The 21,695-nt window shown below is 41.8% G+C and overlaps 1 protein-coding gene across 2 annotated transcripts; it reads left to right on the top strand.

Moving 5' to 3' along the window:
* Positions 1-786: 786 nt before the first annotated feature.
* Positions 787-18,979, top strand: TP53INP1 (tumor protein p53 inducible nuclear protein 1). Of its 2 annotated transcripts, none has more exons than XM_023248617.2 (4): positions 787-925; positions 8,628-8,887; positions 9,436-9,793; positions 14,103-18,979. In XM_023248617.2, exons 2-4 carry the CDS (start codon positions 8,776-8,778, stop codon positions 14,350-14,352), a joined length of 720 nt encoding a protein of 239 aa, XP_023104385.1. In that variant the 5' UTR covers positions 787-925; positions 8,628-8,775; the 3' UTR covers positions 14,353-18,979. The 2 variants fall into 2 exon arrangements, with proteins under 2 accessions (XP_023104385.1, XP_006943375.1); XM_006943313.5 differs by lacking the exon at positions 787-925 and adding an exon at positions 12,958-12,995 and having other exon boundaries at positions 14,103-14,237.
* Positions 18,980-21,695: the final 2,716 nt, after the last annotated feature.

Here is a 21,695-nt window from a genome sequence, read left to right as displayed (position 1 = left end):
GTTCGGTCAGCTCCCAGTGTCAGTCACCACAGGGTGCTGGGGCCTGGCTCAAAAAGGAGGCTAAGGGGCCAGCATCCCCTGTACCTAGAGCCAGACTTTCCTTCCCAAGAAGGCCAAGAAGCGGGCCTGGAGCTGCCTTTACAGAGCCATGTCTAAGGCTTTACCCCTATATTGGCCTGAACAGGCCTCTTGGGGTCTCTGGCCTCCATCACTCTCAACGCCTTTTTTTTTTTTCTTTTTTTTCTGCTCACAGCAAAAACTGCTGTGTCCCTCAGTGCCCCCAACCCCTTGGCCCCTGCCCCCTTACTGGGGCAGACGGGCCACTGGGGTCGGGCTCTTCCTCTCACCTTTCCCGTTCTCCTCACACTCCCGCGGGTTCCCATTTCTGTTCGCCCCCAGGCCCGCCTGGCCTCCCCTCCCCTCCCTTCCCAGTGGCCCCAGTGCCGGCACCCAACCCCTCACACCCTTCTCGCCCTCCCTTCCGCTCGCCCCTCTTCTCGCCCCTCGGCTTTTGTTGCCCGGGCTTGTTTCTAACTTGAGAGCGTCGCCCGGCTCGGCGCCAGGTCACGTGCGTTAGTGACAACCTCTCGCAGGGCGGCCCCGGGCCCCCCGCGCCGCCGATTGGTGGGATCGGGCCTGGCGCGGCCCCGGGGCGGGGCGGCCGGGCGGGCGGGCCCGACGGGCGGGCGCAGCGGCCGATCAGCTGTTCCGAGCGCTGCACAACAACAAAAGGAGCGAGACGGGCGGCCGGCGGCCAGCCGCTCAGCACCACGACCGCCGGACCTGCCCCGCGCCCCGCGCTCCGCGCCCGCCGGCCGGGGAGCCGCAGCTACCTCAGCAGAGCCCCGCGCCCGTGCGCGCCGGCCCCCTCCGAGCGGCGCGCCCGCTTCCCTCGCCGCCGGTCCCCGCTGCCGGTGGGGCCCACGTAAGTGCGGGCGGGGCCGTCGCCCCGGGCCGCTCTCTCCCGCCGTCCGCGGGCCTCGGGCCGGGCACCCTCCGCGCCTCCCGCCTCCTCCCCTGGCGGCGGCCGGCCCGAGGCCCCGGGTGCGGGCGGAGGCGGACGAGCCCGGCGCTGGGCGGCGGGTGGGTGTTCAGTTTCTGTCTCCTCCCGCGAGCTTGGCCTGTTTTCTTGGCCGCGGCGGGACCTCCTCCTCCCCTTACTCCTCCTCCTCCTCCTCCTCCTCCTCCTGCTCCAGCACTCGGCCGTTGGACTGGCGTCGGGGGCTGCGGGAGGAGCGACCTCGGCGCCCCGCTCCGCCGGCCCGGCGGCCCTGCGCTCCTCGCCTCCTCCGCCAGCCCTCGCGGCATCGGCTCGCTCCCGGTAGCACCAAGGGTCCTGCGGCGCCGGGGAACCCCCCCTTTCTTGCCCGGCGACCAGCGCCTAAGTGTCCCAGGTGTCCGCCTGTCCGCCGCATGTCCCCTGACCCTGCCTGATCTTACACATCACTATATGAGATTGCACCTGTGGAAAGGACACTGTACTTGCCCGTCAGGAGTAAAATCCTAATCGTTTTGGTCGCTGACCTCGATTGGGACCTTACTCTGTGCCAGATACGACATCGAGGGCTTTACGTGCATTATCTCCGTTGCTCCTCGCAGAGACCCTCTGAAGTAGGCTTTATTATCTTGTGGATAGGAAACCCGAGGCCCAGAGAGATTAAGTTATTTTACTCGAGGCCACACAGCCAATTAAAAGGAAACGGTGTTTTCTCTTTCAAAGTTGCAGATGAATTTATATGTGGGCATTCCTCATTTTGTATTGTATTTCGCAATTACCTCTTTCGTCATCTTCTGTGCCAGTTCCAAATTAGAGTGGGTTAAGGAAGAGCGCCTTTCCATCTGTAACTTCCAAGAACTTGGGCATTTGTTGCTAAAAGAGCCTTTTGTGAATGCAGAGTAGTTTCCGAAAAGGGGAGGAGAAAGTGACCCATAGGGTCATTGAACAGTCGTAATAATGAGGTACCCCCAGATCCTGAAATCATTTGCGTGGTAATTGAAATACATTTTTCACTGCAGATGTGAAAATCCCTGGGAAGCTTTTGATTTTTAAGTCACAGCCACTATAATTCTGAATGTGCAGCATAATTTTTAAGAGCTATCTGGAACCAAGACCTCATTAATTGATATGACCAAGGTCTCTTTTGTTTTTTCATCCCTTCTTTTGTTCTTTTCTGTGAACGCTTGCTCGCTCACTCAGTTGTTCCCTCCTGTTTCTCTTGGGAATGGTCCTACTTTCAAAATTTGGGGTTAACGGGCTAGGAGTTACCGCTTATTGCTGTCTTTGTCCACTGGCATTCAGCCTTCAGGGCAGACAGCGGTGGGTCCCTGAGAGGAAAAGCTCCCTATGACCAGTTGAATAGGCGGGGTGGGAGTGGAGCAAGCAAGGGCAGCTTTCTTGGCTTGGTTTTTCTGCAGTTTAAAATCAATTTTAAATTGAATGAGCGTATTTGTTTTTCTAAAATAGGGAGGGTGGGATATAAAGAGAAAAATCATTTTGAGGCTGCTTTTCAGTGAAGACGTGTTAGTTCAGCCACCTGATATTTCGAAACTGTCAAGAAGCCACAACTGTACACATAGTTCGAAGTTAGATCATCAAAGTTGTGGGTTTTTTTTTTTTTTTTTTTAATTTACAAATGTTGTTTTTGGAGCCGCCTACTGGCAGCCAAAACCAACTGAAAAGCACTGTTCTCTGAAATTCATAGAGCCGGAGTTGAGGCTGGAAGGAGCCTGAGCAAAATGATGTGCAGGGAAAAGCAAGACACTTGGAACCACACAGACTTATGCTCTATTGCTGGCTCCACACCTGACCAGCTCTATCACTCTCAAGCAAGTTACTTAATTTCTGAGCCTAGTTTCCTTATTAGTAAAATGTGACAAATAAGTACCTCAACTCACTGTTATATATCACAAGTATTCAGTAGATTGTAGCTGTAATTATTATATAAACATTTTGTAGATAAAGGCATTCTGACCCAAAGATGCTAAATGGCTTACAGTCACACAGCTGGCGTGGAATGGAGTTAAATATTCCAAGTTATATTTCATATTCTGAGTTAATACTTACTGGCTGCCTGCTATGTGGCAGGCTCTATTCTAAGGGATACACACTTAATCCTCACATTGGCACTATCTTCTCCATTTTAGGGATGAAAAAACTGAGGCACCAAAAGGTTACTAAATATCTTAACTTCATACAAGTTGCAAGTAGCGTAGCCAAGATTTCATGCACAGCAGGGTAACTCCAGAGCCACACTGCCTGTTGGTTGTTTGCCTGTCTCAAAAATAAGATAAATTATACTAACAAGCTCTTCTAGACTAGCAACGCCTTTTCTGAGTTCTCGAACTAGAATGCTCTTCCTCTTAAGTATTAAACTTAAAGGTATTAAACCACCTTTCTGCCCACTGAGCATTTCTAACTCATGTAATAATATGAAAAACAATGATAAAATGTTAAGTAACAAAGCAGGAAACAGCATTGTGTCTTCACTAGACTTTATGGTAAAAAGAAACCTTATGTGTAGAAGAAGCTAGAAGGAAATGCATAATACACCAACAGTGATTGTAACAAGGCAGTGGAATAATTGTTTTCCTTATTTATTTTCCAAACTTCCTATAATGTAGTTAATTTTATAAGGAAAAAGACGTGTGTGTGTGTGTGTGTGTGTGTGTGTGTATGTGTGTGTGAGAGAGAGAGAGAGAGAGAGAGAGAGAGAGAGAGAGAGAGAGAGAGAGAGAGACAGGGACAAAGCTGCCTTCTTAAAATGCTGGTGCCCAGATACTTTGTTTCTTTTCTCCACTGGGATGAAACTGCCCTGGCAGGTTGGCTGATGTTGGTTAGTTATCGTGTGGAAAGCTTGCACATGCCTCAAACAGCAGTACTACCTTACCAGTCTTCTTTGCCCCTCCCTCTTTGCTGAATTCCAGAATTTTATCTGTAAATTTGTCCTCTTAGGACACCTTCTTTTTCTGGAATTTTCATTTTAGTTTTATCCATTGCCCTAGAGTTGTAAATATCAACAAGTCCACAACAGGGGTGACTGGCTGGCTCAGTCCAGTAGAGCATTCAACTGGATCTCAGGATGAGTTTGAGCCCCATGTTGGGGTTTACCTTTTAAAAACTTAAAATTTTTTTAAAAGTCTGTGACATGTAGTGAGGACTGAAGTCTGAAGTTCTGCTTTGACTTAACGGCTTCACATAGAACCAGGCCCATCAAGAGCCTCCATTCCTGGGCAGGAGCCAAGGTGAAGAATAGCAGTGACTGGAGAGGGACGGTCCCTGGGTCGTCAGCAGGATAGGCTCTCAAGATTCTGGAGAGATTTTTCTAGAACTGCATTGTCCAGGATAATATGTAATGTGAATTACATGTATATTTAAATTTTTTAAAATATTTCTTTATTTTGAGAGTAGAGAGAGGGGGGGGAAGAGAGAATCCCAAGCAGGCTCCATGCTATCTGTGCAGAGCCTATGTGGGGCTTCAACTCACAAACTGTGAGAACCTGAGCCAAAAAACAAGAGTTGGCTGCTTAACCAGCTGAGCCACCTAGGCACCCTGTTTAAATTATTGAGCTATCTTACGTTCTTTTTGAGGGGGTATTAAGTCTTTAAAATATACTCTGGTAGGGGCACCTGGGTGGCTCAGTCGGTTGAGCGTCCAACTTTGGCTCAGGTCATGATCTCACGGTTCGTGAGTTTGAGCCCCACATCGGGCTCTGTGCTGACAGCTCAGGGCCTGGAGCCTGCTTCTGATTCTGTGCCTCCCTCTCTCTCTGCTCCTCCCCTGCTCACACTCTCAAAAATAAATGTCTCTCTCAAAAATAAATAAAGATTTAAAAAAAGTTTAAATATACTCTGGTATATATTTTAACCTATATCACATCTTAATTCACATATAAAAAATTCATTGGACATGCTTAATCAATTGTTCTGAACATACTTGAAATTTTCCCCAAAAATAGCTCAATTGTCAACTTCCAAATTTGAATTTTAAATGGGTTAAAATTAAATAAAATTTGAAATTCAGTTTTTTGGTCATACAAGTCATATTTCAAGTGTTCATCCACCCAGGGTGCCTTGCAGCCACCTCATGAACCGTTCTAGCATGTTGGGGTCTCTCCCAACAGCTCCTTGTCCTTTGTAACACCTACAGAAAGCAGGGTAAAGGAACTTTGCATAGTTAGCCCAACCCCACTTCTTCATTGTGCTAGAGGTCTGTGGAGAGAGTAAAGATGTGATCCATTTTTCCAGTGGTAAGACTGAGGCTCAGGAGGGCTAAATTGTTTAGTCTGAGCCACCTGTGGTAGGGGGAAAGCCAGAACCCCCTATTGCTGGGGCCCAGGCCAGCACTCCTTCCCTAAGACGACTCTGTGTCCTGCCCTCAGGCTTCAAAAGGTGTGTCATGTAAATACCAGCTCTGACTCAGGACAGATGAGAATGAGCTCTTCCCTTGCCTGGCTGGGCTCCTGAATACTCTGCCCACCCACGGATGGTTGCTCTTGCAGGAAATAGGGGATATCTTAAGGCAGCCACTACTTCAGGAAACCAAAAGAAGATTGACTTGTGCTGCCCTGTGGAAAGTTCCTCCAGAGACACCTTTCCTGTGGCAGAATTGTATATGTTCCAGGCGTAAGCTGGCTTCCATCACGTGGGTTTGGAGCTGGAGCTAGAGGAGCGCAATTTGCAGTCAGGAACCTGCAGCTAGCTGCCCGACCACAGTGGCCCCAGCATTGTTCTCTGCCTTCTCGCTGCCACCTAACTGGCCTGGGCCCTGTTAAGTTACCCTGGTGTGGCATCGCTCTTGGGGGACAAGGTGTTCATTCAGGATGAGCAAGGGTTTTCTTGTGAGGTGCTCTGCTTCCTGCCCAGCAGCTCTACCTTCCTAGCTGATGCAGGGCCTGCAGTCAGCCCTATACTCTGGAGAACTGGGATTATTCTCTCAACTATTTCAGCACACACAGAATTGTACCTGGGACCAATGTATGCCTTTGTAATTTAAGATAGGGGGGGATTTTTTAAGTATCTATTTTTCCCTCCTCGCTTAACGTGCTCAAAACCTTTACATACGTCAGAACTTGTGGTAGCTCATCACCTACACTACAGTAGGTCCAGCAAACTTCACAAGCCCACTTTTCTCCTAATTTCTTTTACATGGAACATAAAGCTGAATTTGAATTCTGTACTAGAGCTCCAGCCTTCATGGTTTGGCCCTGCTGCTTTCCAGAAGGCTTTCAGGAAGACTGGTTATGCAAGTAACATTTCCTGTTGACTCTCTTTTAATAATTAATGGCTGATGATGATGGATTGTGACCACAACAGTGCTCAGATGTCATTTATTTGAACACACACTCGTAGTATTACACATTCGTAGTAGCATGCCAAACAGTTGTAGCACTCCCATTTGCACATAAAGAATTCAACCAAGAATCTCATCAAATACGGATTGTAACTACATGTACTGCTAAAAATGATGATTGTTTGAAAGTGAAGGGTCGTGGCGCCTGGGTGGCTCCTTTGCTTGAGCATCCAGCTCTTGATTTTGGCTCAGGTCATGATTTCAGAGTCATGATATCAAGCCCCGCATCAGGCTCTGTACTGAGAGTGGAGCCTGCTTAAGATTCTGTCTCCTTGCTCTCTGCCCCTCCCCCACTCGTGTGCATACACATGCTTGTGTGTGTGCTTGCCTTCTGTCTCTCTCTCTCTCTCAAAATAAATAAATAAATAAATAAATAAAAGAAAGTGAAATGTCAAGAGTCTGAAGTTAGATTCAAGGCTGATGCTGGTGAGAAAGAGTATCATTTAGGAAGATGCTTTTCACTATCCCTGGATGGTCTCATCTACTCATGGTTTCTGTCACTCCCTTTTGTTGACAACTCCCAAATCAGTGCCCCCACCTGAGACCATGCCCTTGAACTCCAGAGCCCTATATCCAGCAGTCTACTAGACATCTCCAGGTTCATGACTTGCAGATTCCCAAATTCAGCATGTCCAAGATGCCCAGCCTACGCCTTCTGCAGTATGCCTCTTCCACTAAATGGTCCCGCCATCTCCCCAGTTGGCCAAGCCATAAACCTGGGTCATCCTTGACTTTTCATTTCTGGCTTACATGGTCCTACAGGATCTGTTTCCTCCTTAGCACCCCTAGCGCACTCGCACACCTGTACATCTGTATCTTCAGCCATACAGAAGGTGCCACATTCTCACTCATCTGCAGGTTTCCGGTGTTCCTTCTCCCCCTTCCTCCATTCTTGATCTTCTCAACCACTCCAGATCAAAGTAATTTACTGCAGGAATCCTTCCTGACGTCTACCTGTGTAGATCTGAGGAACACTCAGTACTTTTCCATGGCGTTCATCACATTACCTGTCTTCCCCTGTGCTTAGCACTCTGCTTGATGCATAATACGTACTCAGTAAATATTTGTAGAATAATAGTTGACACTGACTGAGAATTTGTGCCAAGTGCCTTGCTAAATAGGTTGCCTGCATTATCTCATTTCACAAGAGTGGGGTCAGGGAGACCATCTAGGAGGTGGTGATTGGCAAAGTCCAAAGGGACACCAGATTGGTTTCAACTAGGATAAAAGTGGTGGCAAGAAGTGGGCAGATTTGAGGCACGTGCTCAGCTAGAGTCAACAGGACTTGGTAAGAATTTGGTTGAGGGGTTGGGTAGGGAGTGGAAGGAGTCAAGGGTAACCGCTGGGTGCTGCTGCTTCTCCTTGCTGAGAAGAGAAAGAAGGACAGTGTAAGTTTGTGGGGAAATAATTAAAAGTGCTCTTTGGTATGTGTTAGGATTGATATGCCTATCAAGTAACCAGGGAGAAATGGATATATAAATCTGGATTTCTGGAATAAGATCAGACAAGCCTGGAGTTCCTCATTTAGGACTCACAGAACTCCATGAGGTAGAACTATTGCCAGCTGAAGTAGTGTAACTTCCTAACTCACAGAGCGTAAGCAGCAGAGACAGCATTTGAACCCAGGCACACTGACTACAACACCTTCCTGCTTGCCACCACGCGGTGAATAGTTTCCAGTTCTAGTTGCTGTCGTCCTCAGTTTTCTACAGTATAAATTTCCCTGTGCCAGCTGTAGACATTGTTTTGAAGGCCAAATCATGCTGTACCTACTGATTTTAAATGGAATTGGGTCTGCTTGCAGCCTGTAGAAGAACAGAACAGAAGAGAAAATGAGCCAGGGAAACATGGCAGACATCTGGTCCTGCTGCAGCCTTCCTTTGGCAGCTTCGGGGCAGTTGAATATCATATAGCAAGACCGTTTAGTATCTAGTTTTTCTCTTCTTACAGGAAAGGAGTATGTCACCTTGAAATACATAATTCAGGTTGATCCCTTATAAAAGCACAGATGTGGAAAAGAGCCTTTCATTTCACATGTAAGATGTTCACAGGTTGCATTGAGAACTCAATTCATAATGGTTTATAGATGAAAGGTACTGCATTTCTTGTGTTTGATGCCTGCCGGAAGGGAACGGCTGTAACTGTAGACTAAGGCATGAGCTTTCTTCTAGAGGGGTGTGCACGTGTGTGTGTGGGCACATGCTTTGAAAACCACACACACATATTATATAAATATATACTGATTTGAAATAACCTTCTTTTCCTGTTTTATTTTAGGGATAATGATTCTTCTTGCTTCCCACCTAAGTTGAATAAGCACCTCGTGCACTTTAATCTCCTGTCGTGCCATCAGGCTGACTGAAGACAGTGTTTTGAAATCTCAGCTATAAAGACATCCCGCCAAAGTCTCAATCTTGCCTTAACGATGTTCCAGAGACTGAATAAAATGTTTGTGGGTGAAGTCAATACTTCTTCCAATCAAGAACCAGAATTTAGTGAGAAAGAAGATGATGAATGGATTCTTGTTGACTTCATAGGTAAGGTATTCTCAGCGGTTAATCATCACAGCAAAAATGGAAACTCTTGCATCTTAGTTTTTGCAGAAGTAAACCAGTAACTCTGAAGGTTTTTAAGCCTTTAAAGTAAATAAGCAAGAATTTGTCTAAAATAATTGCAGGAAACATTCTGTGCCAGATAATCAGTCAGTGAAATTGATTGACGTCAGATCTTCCAGTTTTGCAACTCTCATACCCTGCTCAGATCAGATGCACTTTAATAGGAAATCCTTGTAACCCACATTGCTCATCATGTTTACTTTAGCAGGATAGAAAAATCATCTCCTGCAAAGCCACCGTAATACATCTGATGCAGTGATACACCACACATACACACACACTAGGTGCTCAGAAGTTCTTTTATAATCATTGAGTGAATGTAAATGCTTTTGTGTCTGACCTAAATGAAAGGAGAAATGTGAACATCAGCTAACAGTATCATCTCTTCTTTTTCTGTGCTCTCAATCTGCTGTCATTGTGATGCCCGTCCTCCCGTGGGACTTCACCAACGTATGTGGACTGTGATGTAGACACTTGCACTGGTTTCTCAGCAGCAGAAGATGAAGAAGAAGACATCAGTGAAGAGTCACCTACTGAGCACCCTTCAGTCTTTTCCTGTTTACCTGCATCTCTTGAGTGCTTGGCTGATACAAGCGATTCCTGCTTCCTCCAATTTGAGTCCTGTCCAATGGAGGAGAGCTGGTTTATCACCCCTCCCCCATGTTTTACTGCAGGTGGATTAACCACTCTCAAGGTGGAAACCAGTCCTATGGAAAACCTTCTCATCGAACATCCCAGCATGTCTGTCTATGCTGTGCATAACTCCTGCCCTGCTGTCAGTGAGGCCAGCTGTGGGGCTGATGAATTTCATAACCCAAGTAGCCCCAGGTACGTTGTAAGTGCAGCTGACCCTTGTACAACGTGGGTTTGAACTGCATGGGTGTACTTATACACAGAGTTGTTTTTCTTTTTTTTCTTTCTTTTTTTTTTTTTTTTTTATGAACACAGTACAGTACTGTAAATGTATTTTCTGTTCCTTATGGTTTTCTTAACATTTTCTTTTCTCTGGCTTACTTTATTGTAAGCACACAGCAGGTAATACATATAACATGCAAAATATGTGTTAATTGGCTGTTAATGTTATTGGTAAGCTTTCCAGTCAGCAGTAGGCTGTTCGCAGTTAAGTTTTTGGGGAGTCCAAAGTTGTACATAGATTTTGAACTGCACAGGGGCTGGTGCCCCTAACCCCTGAATTGCTCAGGGGCCAACTGTATTTTATTCTGTCCATGGGCAGTCTGTTTGGCATGCATTTCATTTGTTTCTACTACAACTTGAAGCTAATTCTTTAGAAGATGCAGAGTAATATTAGAGATTTATGAAGGCATGTCTATAGTGCACAAAGTAGTGGATGGTATAAAAAAAAGTGTTCATTTTACATTTTCAAAAAAATTCATTAGAACACAGCCCCAATTATATAATGCAGAACTGTTGCATTTATAGTACTCTGCTGGTTGGGGCGGCTGGGTGGCTCAGTCGGTTAAGTGGCCGGCCGACTTCGGCTCAGGTCATGATCTCACGGTCTGTGAGTTCGAGCCCCGTGTCGGGCTCTGTGCTGACAGCTCAGAGCCTGGAGCCTCCTTCAGATTCTGTGTCTCCTTCTCTCTCTGTCCCCACCCCTCCACTCTCTGTCTCTGTCTCTCAAAAATAAATAAACATTAAATACACACACACACACACGCACACACACCAGTACTCTGCTGGTGACCAGAAAGAAAAGACTAGCATTTCTGCTAAGTGTCTTAGAATATAACTCTGGCACTTTATACACTGAGTTATTTGGTGTATCAAATTCAACAAGAATAGTATATCTTAAAATAAAACTCTTATTTTCTTCCAAGTGGTCTTAGCTGGGTTGCGTCAAATGGCACTTAACCTCAAAAACCTGGCAGATCTCAAGTATGAGTTTTCTGTCTTACAGAGGAAAGGCTTCATACCCAAACAATACTTTTTTGTTGTGTGGAGTTCAAGGGGTCTGAAAGGCTCTGTTTGAATGGCAGATGGGTTGAGGGCTTGGAAAGGTTCAGGGAGAGAGTACCTTGCCAGTAAAGATTGACATGTTCCCAAGCAAACTTACAGAAATGCTGTCACCTTTATCCAGCGAGCATTTTCAAGATTGCTCCCACCTGCTAAAATAAAGTCTGTGGCCTTGTTAGTCAGCTCGAATTCTGGCTAGTCATGATGCATGGTAGTGGGCTGTGCCTGTGGTATTACAATGTTTTGGTGATGTTGGTACCGACTTAATTCCCTAAATACCTGTCAAGGCTACAGGTGAATTGGAATCTTTGGAGCAGCTCAGAATGTTCCTGTAGTTAGTCCTGTAATCCAAAGGGCCTCTTTTTAGATTGTCCAGGCTCTACCTTGACTAACTGGATCATTGTATATATCTTCTACTATTTCCTGTTTGCCAGATAATAAACAAAACCCAGGCAACTCATTAATTTAACTTTACCAGAGTTTGCTGCACTCATAAGTCTTAATATTGTAGATAATCTCGTCATCTTCTATGAGGATAAACATATCCTTTACCAGATTGAAAAATAATTTGCTTATATAGTTACCCAGGCTTTATACTGGGTAAGATCTTTGATGGGAAATGTTACTTTAACTGGCACTTTGTTCAATGCTGTAAGTTTATCAAGAGATCAGTGTCTCAGGCATTTCAACAAAAATTTAAAATAAGATTTGTTAGACATGGTATTGATTAAATTGCCGTATAGTCTATTCAAATTAATTTCTTCAGTTCTTAGAAATCCTTCTCACCTGGTTCTGATCTCACCTCTGTGGAATTGGACTCAAGAGTTTCCCATGATTCATAGTCACTATAAACTTACTGGGATTTGTGTACTTACTTCTCAGTGTTTAAAGCATGTGTGTATGTATATACAGCACTTTATAAATAACATTATTACAGAAGCAGTACATATGCATTGCAGGAAGTTAGAAAATGCAAATATGTAAAAATTAAAAAATTTAAAAAGACACTTGTACTACCTAGAGATGGATACTGTTAACACCCTAGAGTGTATCCTTCCAGGTGGTTTTTTCTCTATATGCCCACAAGTTTGTACACGCGTGCGCGTGCGCGCGCGCGCACACACACACACACACACACACACACACATTTTTAACCTAAAGGGATCAAGTTGTATATACTCGTATATAGTTGTGTAATCTGCTTCTTTAGGCAATGGTCTCCACCTTTTTTTTTCCCAGTAAAATTTCATTTCATCTACTACCCAAACTGTTTTCTGCACCAGAGCCCAGAATATTTCACCTAGTTTGCCCAGACAAGCATCCAGTCCAAGACCATGCGCTGCGTCTGGTTATGTGTTTGAGGTTTTGATGCAGTCATTATGTTCATTGTATCTTGTTTGTTTTTATATCTTGTTATATGTTTTTGTATAACATGTAAGAAAGTTAAACAAATACGTGCTTTTCCATATATATAGGATCAAAAGAATACCCTTAACTTTATATGAATTCTTTCTGAACATAGGAAAGTACTGCAAAACTATCTTAGTTTTATAAAAACTAAATGTTTTTAACATCTTTATTTCTGGATTTCAAATTCTTATTTACAAAAGCCCACTAAATCAAGATAGATCAGGTGTTACCAACATTAGGATGGCTATGTAGTAAATATCTGTATTTTCTGAGCAGGAAACAAATCATGTCTTTCAGAAGTTAGATTGCTTCCATCCTGTCTATCCTTGGGAATATTACCATAAAGCATTACATAAAGCATGTAAGAATAAGGTGCTTCATAATTACAGTAGATGGGCTTCAGAGTGTGTGTTTTATTGCATTTTGACCTTTATAAGTATTGTTTATGAAGGTTTATGTGCTATCATAATCTCAAGTAATACATGTGCCTTTAATGACCCATAGTAAGCCAGTTTTAATATAGAAAATGCACCATGTCCTAACAGTAAAATTAAGTAGCATTTTAAATCTTACTAGTGATTTAATAGTTCACCATTTAACATTTGTAGGGCCAGGAAAAGCTGCTTATAAGACTCACTGGCTCAGAGTAAGTATATTCCCTTTGAGACTGTGTGATATGTGTTATCAGTCTGAACAGGAAGGTTAAGAACTCAAAATGCCCACCTTTTAAAAACTGTTCTCTTTGTATTAACTTCTTTCTATTAGTTTCTTAATGTGACCCCCTTTAATTCTACTATTTTTTTTAAAATCTTTAAAAAATAATAGCATTTTCCTCTAGTGATTATAGCCACAATTTATAACTGCCCGTGTTGTGTAAAATAACCCTAAAACTCTTAAAACTCTTCATGTTATGTGTTAATTTAGTTTACATCTATCCTATTAAATTAGCTTTTAATATATAAGACAGATAATAACCACATGGTTTGTAGCCGGATTTTAAGATATGTTCTCCTCAGGTCTTTGTAACATTTCTATGCAAATGCCATTCCAAACTGTGCCCTGTTGTGATATAAATTTTATAGTAAGCAGGTAGCTTTTTATCTATAAAAATGTTAAATGAGTAGAATTTTCTATGCACGTTTCTATTACATACAGACCTGCAGCTTATTTCCTGGGACCGTTACTTAGAGACAGAAAACGTGTGAAGGTGCAATTAGCATAGTTCACCAGTGTCAACCTGCTTCATAACAGTCTTTGGAGTAAGACCTGTATTAGAATCTTGGTTGTATGAGGTAGTAGTTGTGACCTTATCGTTGTTGAGCCTCGGCTTCCTGATCAGTAAAATTTGAGAATTAATATGTTTTCCTTTTAAGATTATGTCGAGAATTAAATACATTATATTTGCAAATACAGATATGCAGTAAATGTTAGTTCTCCTCACAGAAAAACTTATCTAATGCTGCATAATTGAAATTCACTCAAAATGTAAAGCACTTTTTAAAAGACAGTCTACTTAATCCCCCCCAACCCCCGCTGTGGATTATATGGCATATTTCTGTGAAAAGGTGGCTTCTCCTTTCTAACATTATCAGTCATTGTGGTCACAAAATATAAACTTGTCTGTCAGCCATCAGACAGTAAGATCTCTTTCAACCACAAATCACTGTGGCAAATTGAATCACTAAGTAACTTCTTCAAGTTCATGAATAACGTACTCTGTTACTGAATGCATCCTCGTGTTTTTCTGTTTCAGAGTGGAAGCTCAGGATGAGATGGGGCAGCACATTCACTGCTATGTTGCAGCTCTTGCTGCTCATACAGCTTTTCTGGAACAACCCAAGAGCTTTCGCCCTTCCCAGTGGATAAAAGAACATAGTGAAAGACAGTCTTTAAACAGAAATAGCCTTCGTCGCCAAAATCTTACCAGGGACTGCCACTCTAGGCAAGTCAAGCACAGTGGCTGGGCCGTCCATCAGCCCTGCCCACGTCAGTACAATTACTAAGAATTTCAAGGTTGATTGGTTTCTCTTGGTTTGTGCATATGTGTGTGGATGTGTGTGTACGGACAATGAAGATGCTGTTTCAGCCAACTGATGACCAATCACATAGTTTTATCAATGTGTTTAGACACTATCTTGAAAACCAGATTTACATGCTGTGTATCACATAATGCCTTGCTTTTAACATTTACTTTTTTGTAAATTCTTTCAGAATATTTTTGGAAACATATCAATACAGTTACAGTGTTTGGTGTTTTGGGATGTCTTTAAATCTATTAAGGTGTATATGAGTTAGCATTCTAAAGACATTTCTTCCCAAGTATGAGGATAGGCATCTTTCAATTTCATTTTATTTTGTATTAATCAATATTTCGAGTAAGCAAAAATTTATTCTCAGGGTCAGCCATACACTTTATTGACCAGTACTTGATAATCTTTTCTGTATATAGCGAATACATTTTTACACACTAACATGAGCATTAACAGGTGATAGTTGCCATGGATATAATGGAATTATGGCTGAACTTTCTCTTGAAAGAAAACTTGATATATTTCTGTGTGTACAGGTTTTTTTTTTGTTTTTTTGTTTTTTGTTTTTCCAGATTAGCCATACAGTTCATTTTGGAATTCAGGTACATTAAGTGTTAGTGAACAGTGCTTTCAGTAATTCCGATGTGACTGTGTGACGTGGTACAGAGACATTACAAGGATCGTGGGACAGAAGCGCTGTCTCACATGCAGAGGGGATCCGTCAGATCTGTGAAATTGTGTTTGGGAAAATGTATGTCTCCACCTACCCCATTAGTCCACCATTTGACTTGTGTGGATTCTTTCCTGCTGGCTCTGCCCACTTGGCACTTCACATCAGCTGTAAATTCAGAAGTACCTGTCCAGGCACTTTAGTGACTTCTTATTTATAACTGTCCAAGGAAAAAGAGGTAGGCTTTGTATTTCTGATATGGTGACGGATCATCTGCCGTGGAGCCTGCCCTGCTGAGTGGCAAGCGAGGCTGAGAAGGAATTCCTGGTGACAACTTTTCCTAGCATCTAGATGAAGAGTGACGGGTTGGCTTCCTTGAGTTCTCTTTTTTTTTTTTTTTTTTTTTCTCTAACTCGGGCTTCAGGCAGAATCTTTAACCACTTTGGCCTCTGTTTCCTCCACCTACGGGGGAGTAGTAGTATTTACCTCCCTCACGGTCGTTGTGCGCACTCTGTACTGATGGAAGTGGGCTGTCCAGGACCGAACCTTGTGTGAAATTCCAGGGGCCTCTCTACTGAATCTGATGGTGGGGGTGGGGCCACAACTGTTCTTCAGAGTGTTGGTGCTAATGAGGCCAGGGTTCAGGGCTCGAGTCACATGGAGGCCAGTTATTTATCATTTAGAGAAAATCTATCTTACCTCTAGCCGGTCACTTTATTTTTTTAGCGATTGTGATGGGTTTTGCTGAGCCATCCACATTCACCAATTTCCTCTCAAACTAAACTAAACATAGACAATCCAAAGCACATTCTACTGACAAACAGTAGTATCACCTTTGTGGTCAAAGAGCTTATTTTTCCAATGCCTCTGCAACCCTAATTAAGTGAATACATGTCTATACAAGGTTTTCAAGGGAAAAAGCAGCATATAGTTATGTGAAGTATTATATTTTCTAATAACCCTGTAGCAGCTGGATGCAGGGAACTATGGGAGACTTTTCAAGTGAAGAGCTGAGCTCTTTTCTGACCAGGGCTGGGAAGTTTGGAGGCGGAAGAGGTCACACAGCATCGTCAGATGGTGGCGGTAGGTGGTTCTTCCACTGGCTGTGACGAAGTGCCAGGAATGTCTCTTTAGAACAAGAGTCTAGACCCCATGCTTTCCTTATTCCCTTTCCATTTGAACCACCCCTTTATTTATTTGTTTTCTAATTAGGGGCCAAGTCTGTAAAGTTTTGTCAAACTGAGCTAGAAGTTATTTTGTTACTATTTGTGTTTACGAGAGTTGAGAGGTGAGGTAGAGTTTTCATGAAGGTGTGTATGTTTTACATCGTGTCTATCTCTAGGGCCATATGTTGGTAACTTGAAAATAGACCAGCTAAATGTTTTCTGGATATAAGCCTCTGACTACGTGGGGGTCTCTTTTTTCATATATTACATGCAAGTTGTTAGTACCTCACAAGCTACAGAAGTTCAGCCATGAGAATTTGTTTGGCAGCATGAACAGATTTGTGTATAACATAGCTAGGGTCTTTTCTTTTCTTTTCTTTTCTTTTTTTTTTTTTACTGTTATTTTTCAAATTTCCTGATACCTGAAATACATTTACATCTCTGTCAGTTATTGACTTTTTTCTGGCCTTCTCTGGACCTAGTTTTTTATGATTTATACCTGGAAAACAAATACTTTCAGGCTTGGGATTTTTTTTAGGGTTATCATGCCATCTGTCATATCATACTGTGGTTTTTGTATCAGTATCTAAGTTTTCTGTCTTAAATTGGCACATGTTAGAATGGAAGAAAGTGGTTACATAATTCATTTGAAGTTCTTGGTCATTAGGGGTTTGTTAGGCATCTACTACGTGTGGTACCAGGATGATGTTGACCTGTTAAGTATTCCTTGAAACATGGCCAAAATGCAATTTATTATAAGTTAATTATTATTTTTGCTCTTGTAAATATTAGTGGTTTACATAAATGTGCTTCAGTGCATATTTCTTAAAAATTCAAGCAGTGAGAAATAAGACCCCCTCCGAATTTAGTGCTCTACTTCTAAACTGATAATATATAGAACATTACTTGGAAAAAGTCTGGAATGTGTGATGCACAAGGAGTGCTTCATGGATGAGTCGCTTAGTTTTTATAACGCACCGTGTTTCTCAAAGTTTGTGTTTTCATTAATAAAACATTTTATAATGTGTATTCTATGTTTGTTACTTTTTCTTTCTCCACTAATTATGTACTGCACTGTGAGTTGAAGATTAACCCTGCATTATTTATCTTCTGTGGCAATGCATTTATATGGCCGGGCAGGTGGGGTATTTTTTTTACAGAAAGGTTCACAGTGATTGGATTTTTGACTTTCTACTCCAGCGAGCTGTTTCTACATTAATTTCCTGTGCATTTTCCCAGTTCCCATGCAGGCTGTTCCTGTTTACATACCTTCTCTGTTTTATCAGTGCTTTGATTCTAGTGAGAACACAGTTTACTGAAAACTTGAGAGGGCGTTCAGCATCGCCTGTTGTTTTTCCTTCTCAAATCTATGTAGTACACTGGTTTGTTATCTTTACATCTTCATTGAATCTAAGTGTTTTCACTATCCTCTTCTTCAAGGAAATATATTGTCTTTTTTATATCTTGAGAAAAAAAGAACAAAAAAGAGTGTCTTTCTTATCCTGTTTTTCTTTGAATTGTAAACAAACAAACAAAAAAATGAAGGACTCCAACTAGAAGATAAACATTTAAGTTTAAATAGGTTAGTGGAGAAAGTTTAAGAGTTTCCAAGTATCTTTGTTTTTAGAATCGGTTAAGAGACTCCTCCTTGTACTGGAGACACTAGCATGTTTGTAATGTTACCTTACAACTATCTTCATTTTATAATGCCCATTCATGCTGGCTAAATTCTTTTAAAAGTTGGGCTGTTCTCATGGATGGCTTCACTGTCATCAGCTATGTTGATGCATTATCAATGGCATCCTTATCTACTTATTTTAATGCTGAAATTTTTATATGAAATGCTTTATTTAGGAAACCTACCTAATTTGGTGGTGTCAGCCTTGCCATGTACCAATTTCACTTGAAATATGACACCAGTTACAGTGGTTTGGGGTGGAGAAAGAGGGACCGGAAAGCATACAGATAAGGATATTTCTTTCTCTTTGCAACAGTATCCTTTATGGGGGAGGAGAGGTTACTATTCAAAGGAAGGCAGCTTCAGTGGATGTTTTATATATCGTTTAGAATTTTCCTTACAACATATTTTTTTAATTGTATAATTGTTAAATGCCCCATTTTGCTCTGTATTTGCCTGAAGTTTTAGTATTTGTTTTCTAGATGGACTTCTAAAAACCAAATCAGTACTTGGGGAGCTAGATGTGTGTGTATCTAAGCTTGATGTGTATGAGTGGTTTTTGCTTGCTTTTTGGTTGCATTTTCCTCCAGAAGTTTGGAATTTTAATCAATAATTGTGTGTTGTTATTATTTTTTTGAGTGGCTTGGTTTTTTTGTCTCAAGTAAAATTGTGAACACATTTGCTTTTCAAAGACAGGGCATCAGTTATAGAGACTGAAGAGTATTGTAGATTGTACTATGTGCCTTCTTGATGTATTCCTAAACACAAATTTTTTTCAACTTGAAAACTCAAAAGGGACATTTGGTTAGATTATATACTGTACATCATCTATGCATAAATGGCAGCTTGTTTTCTTGAGCCACTGTCTAAATTTGTTTTTATAGAATTTTTTATACTGATTGGTTCATAGATGGTCAGTTTTATACACAGACTAAACAATACAGCACTTTGCCAAAAATAAGTGTAGCATTGCTTAAACATTGTGTATTAACACCAGTTCTTTGTAATTGAGTTCAGTGGTGCATTTTGCACTACTTGGAGTTGTGGTTTTTAATCTGTCAGTAAATAAAATGTTCTTTAACTTCACATTCGTCTGATTCTCTTATTTTATCTTTATGGTCATCAGCCTTAAAACTAGATACAACTGAATGAAATTACTTGCTGTTTAGTTTTACTTGCCCAGAATATATGTTTACTATTCACTTTAAATACTGTTTTTGAAACTTGTATAAAATTAGTATGTTAAAATTTTTCACCTGAAATGCATGAACATTTAAGTGAACATGAATTTGAGAATGACTTCCAGCCAGTACCTTTTCCTTCCGACCAATGTGTGTTTAAAAAAATATATATATACAGATTAAAAAAAAATTTTTTTAATGTTCATTTATTTTGAGAGAGAGAGAGCATGAGCAGGGGAGGGGCAGAGAGAGAGGGAGACACAGAATCCAAAGCAGGCTCCAGGCTCCAAACTGTCAGCATAGAGCCCCACACGGGGCTTGAACCCACAAACCGTGAGATCATGACCTGAGCTGAAGTCAGATGCTCAACTGAGCCACCCAGGTGTCCCCAAATAGAGAATTTAATACAGAATTTAATACACTAGTTCTTAGCCTTTGTAAAGCTAGGTTGGCGAATTCTCAATGGCTCTTTCCCAGTTAAATACAGACACAAGCTTATGCAAACATTTTAGGGCAATATGAATGTTCCTCGTGTCCATTAATACCCTTATTGTGGAGCTCTAGTTTAATTAGGCCAGTAAACATTCAGACAACCCAAAGAATATCTCCCATGTTAATGAATCCTTGGGGAAGCTCTTCATTCTAGAACTAGCCTATTTCAAGACAGATTTTTATCATTTCTGAGACTCTGAGCTGAGCGGTAAAGATTGCGACTGGGAATGAAGAGGGGTCACCCCAAAGGTGGAAAGAGCATCTTGAAATGAAAGACCCAACCCTGGAACAGCAGGTGAGTAGTCATTGCTGAGAAGTGTTTGCCAGGCCTACTTAACAAGGTAAAGGAGTGACTGTGGTATCTAGCAGCTCCTTCACATCTCAAAGGCAGTGACCACATGGAGTCTGTAAGGTAAGTTAGAAGTGAAGGTGTTTTGTGGGGATGGGCATGTCAAAGTTTCAGTTTGACATGTGGCTTAAGATTATCTAGCTCCTGGGGTGCCTGGGTGGTTCAGTCGTTTACGCATCTGACTCTTGATTTTGGCTCAGGTCATGATCATGAGATGGAGCCCCAAGTCGGGCTCTATGCTGACAGCGCAGAGCCTGCTTGGGATTTTCTCCCTCCTTCTCTGCCTCTCCCCCTCCCTTTCTCTCTCTCTCTCTCTCTCTCTCAAAATAAACATTAAAAGATAAAAAAGATTATCTAGTTCCTTTGTACTTACCAGAAGGTTATTCATTTCAGCATTGTCTGTGAATGCAGCATCTTGAAAACCACCTAAATCCTTACACAGGGGAGAATGATTGAAAATATTATGGCACACCAAAAATCATCAACACCTAGGAATAAACCTAACCAAAGAAGTAAAAGGTCTGTACACTGAAAACTATAGAAATCTTACGAAAGAAATTAAAGAAGACACAAAGAAATGGAAAAATATTCCATGTTCATGGATTGGAAGAAAAAAATATTGTTACAATGTCAATACTATCCAAACCAATCTACACATTCAATGCAATCCCTATCAAAAAAAGCCACTAGCATTCTTCACGGAGCTAGAACAAACAATCCTAAAAATTGTATGGAAACACAAAGGACCCCAAATAGCCAAAGTAATGCTGAAAAAGAAAACCAAAGCTGGAAGCATCACAATCCTGAACTTTAATCTGTATTATAAAGCTGTAATCAGAACATTGTGATACTGGCACCAAAATAGACACAAAGATCAATGGAATAGAATAGAGAACCCAGAAATGGACCCACAAATATATGGCCAACTATCTTCAACAAAGCAAGAGAGAATATCCAATGGAAAAAGGTCTCTTTAGCAAATGATTCTGAGAAAACTGGACAGCAGCGTGCAGAAGAATGAAACTGGACCGCTTTCTTACATCATACACAAAAATAAATTCAAAATGGATGAAAAGACCTAAATGTGAGGCAGGAAACCATCAAAATCCTAGAGGAGAAAACAGGCAGCAACCTCTTACCTGACATGTCTCCAGAGGCAAAGGAAATGAAAGCAAAAATGAGCTATTGGGACCTCATCAAGACAAAAAGAGCAGAAAAGGAAACAACAAAACTAAAAGGCAACCGACAGAATGGGAGAAGATATTCATAAATGACCTATCAGATAAAGGGTTAGTATCCAAAATGTATAAAGAACTTACCAAGCTCAACACCCCAAAACAAATAATCTAGTGGAGAAATGGGCAAAAGACATGAATAGACACTTTTCCCAAGAAGATATCCAGATGGCAGACACATAAAAAGATGCTCAACATCACTCATCAGGGACATACAAATCAAAATGACAATGAGCTACCACCTTACAACAGTCAGAATGGCTAAAAGTAACTCAGGAAACAACAGATGTTGGAGAGGATGTGGAGAAAGGGGAACCCTTTTGCACTATTTGTGGGAATGCAAACTGGTGCAGCCACTCTGGAAAACAGTATGGAGGTTCCTCAAAAAATTAAAAATAGAACTACCCTATGACTCAGCAATTGCGCTACGAGGAATTTATCCAAAGGATACAAAAATGCTGATTCAAAGGGGCACATGTACCTCAATGTTTATAGCAGCACTATCAACAATAGCCAAATTATGGAAAGAGCCCAAATGTCCATCA

Source organism: Felis catus, chromosome F2 (assembly GCF_018350175.1).
Source record: "Felis catus isolate Fca126 chromosome F2, F.catus_Fca126_mat1.0, whole genome shotgun sequence".
Taxonomy (NCBI): domain Eukaryota; kingdom Metazoa; phylum Chordata; class Mammalia; order Carnivora; family Felidae; genus Felis; species Felis catus.
This window is presented reverse-complemented; position numbering and strand designations above follow the sequence as displayed.

Bases quoted from the DNA above. Each gene is read 5' to 3' on its own strand.
- TP53INP1 (XM_023248617.2), top strand. From the start codon at position 8,776: ATGTTCCAGAGACTGAATAAAATGTTTGTGGGTGAAGTCAATACTTCT. The intron at 8,888-9,435 runs GTAAGGTATTCT...ACTGTGATGTAG, and splicing joins GATTCTTGTTGACTTCATAG to ACACTTGCACTGGTTTCTCA. The intron at 9,794-14,102 runs GTACGTTGTAAG...TTTCTGTTTCAG, and splicing joins CATAACCCAAGTAGCCCCAG to AGTGGAAGCTCAGGATGAGA.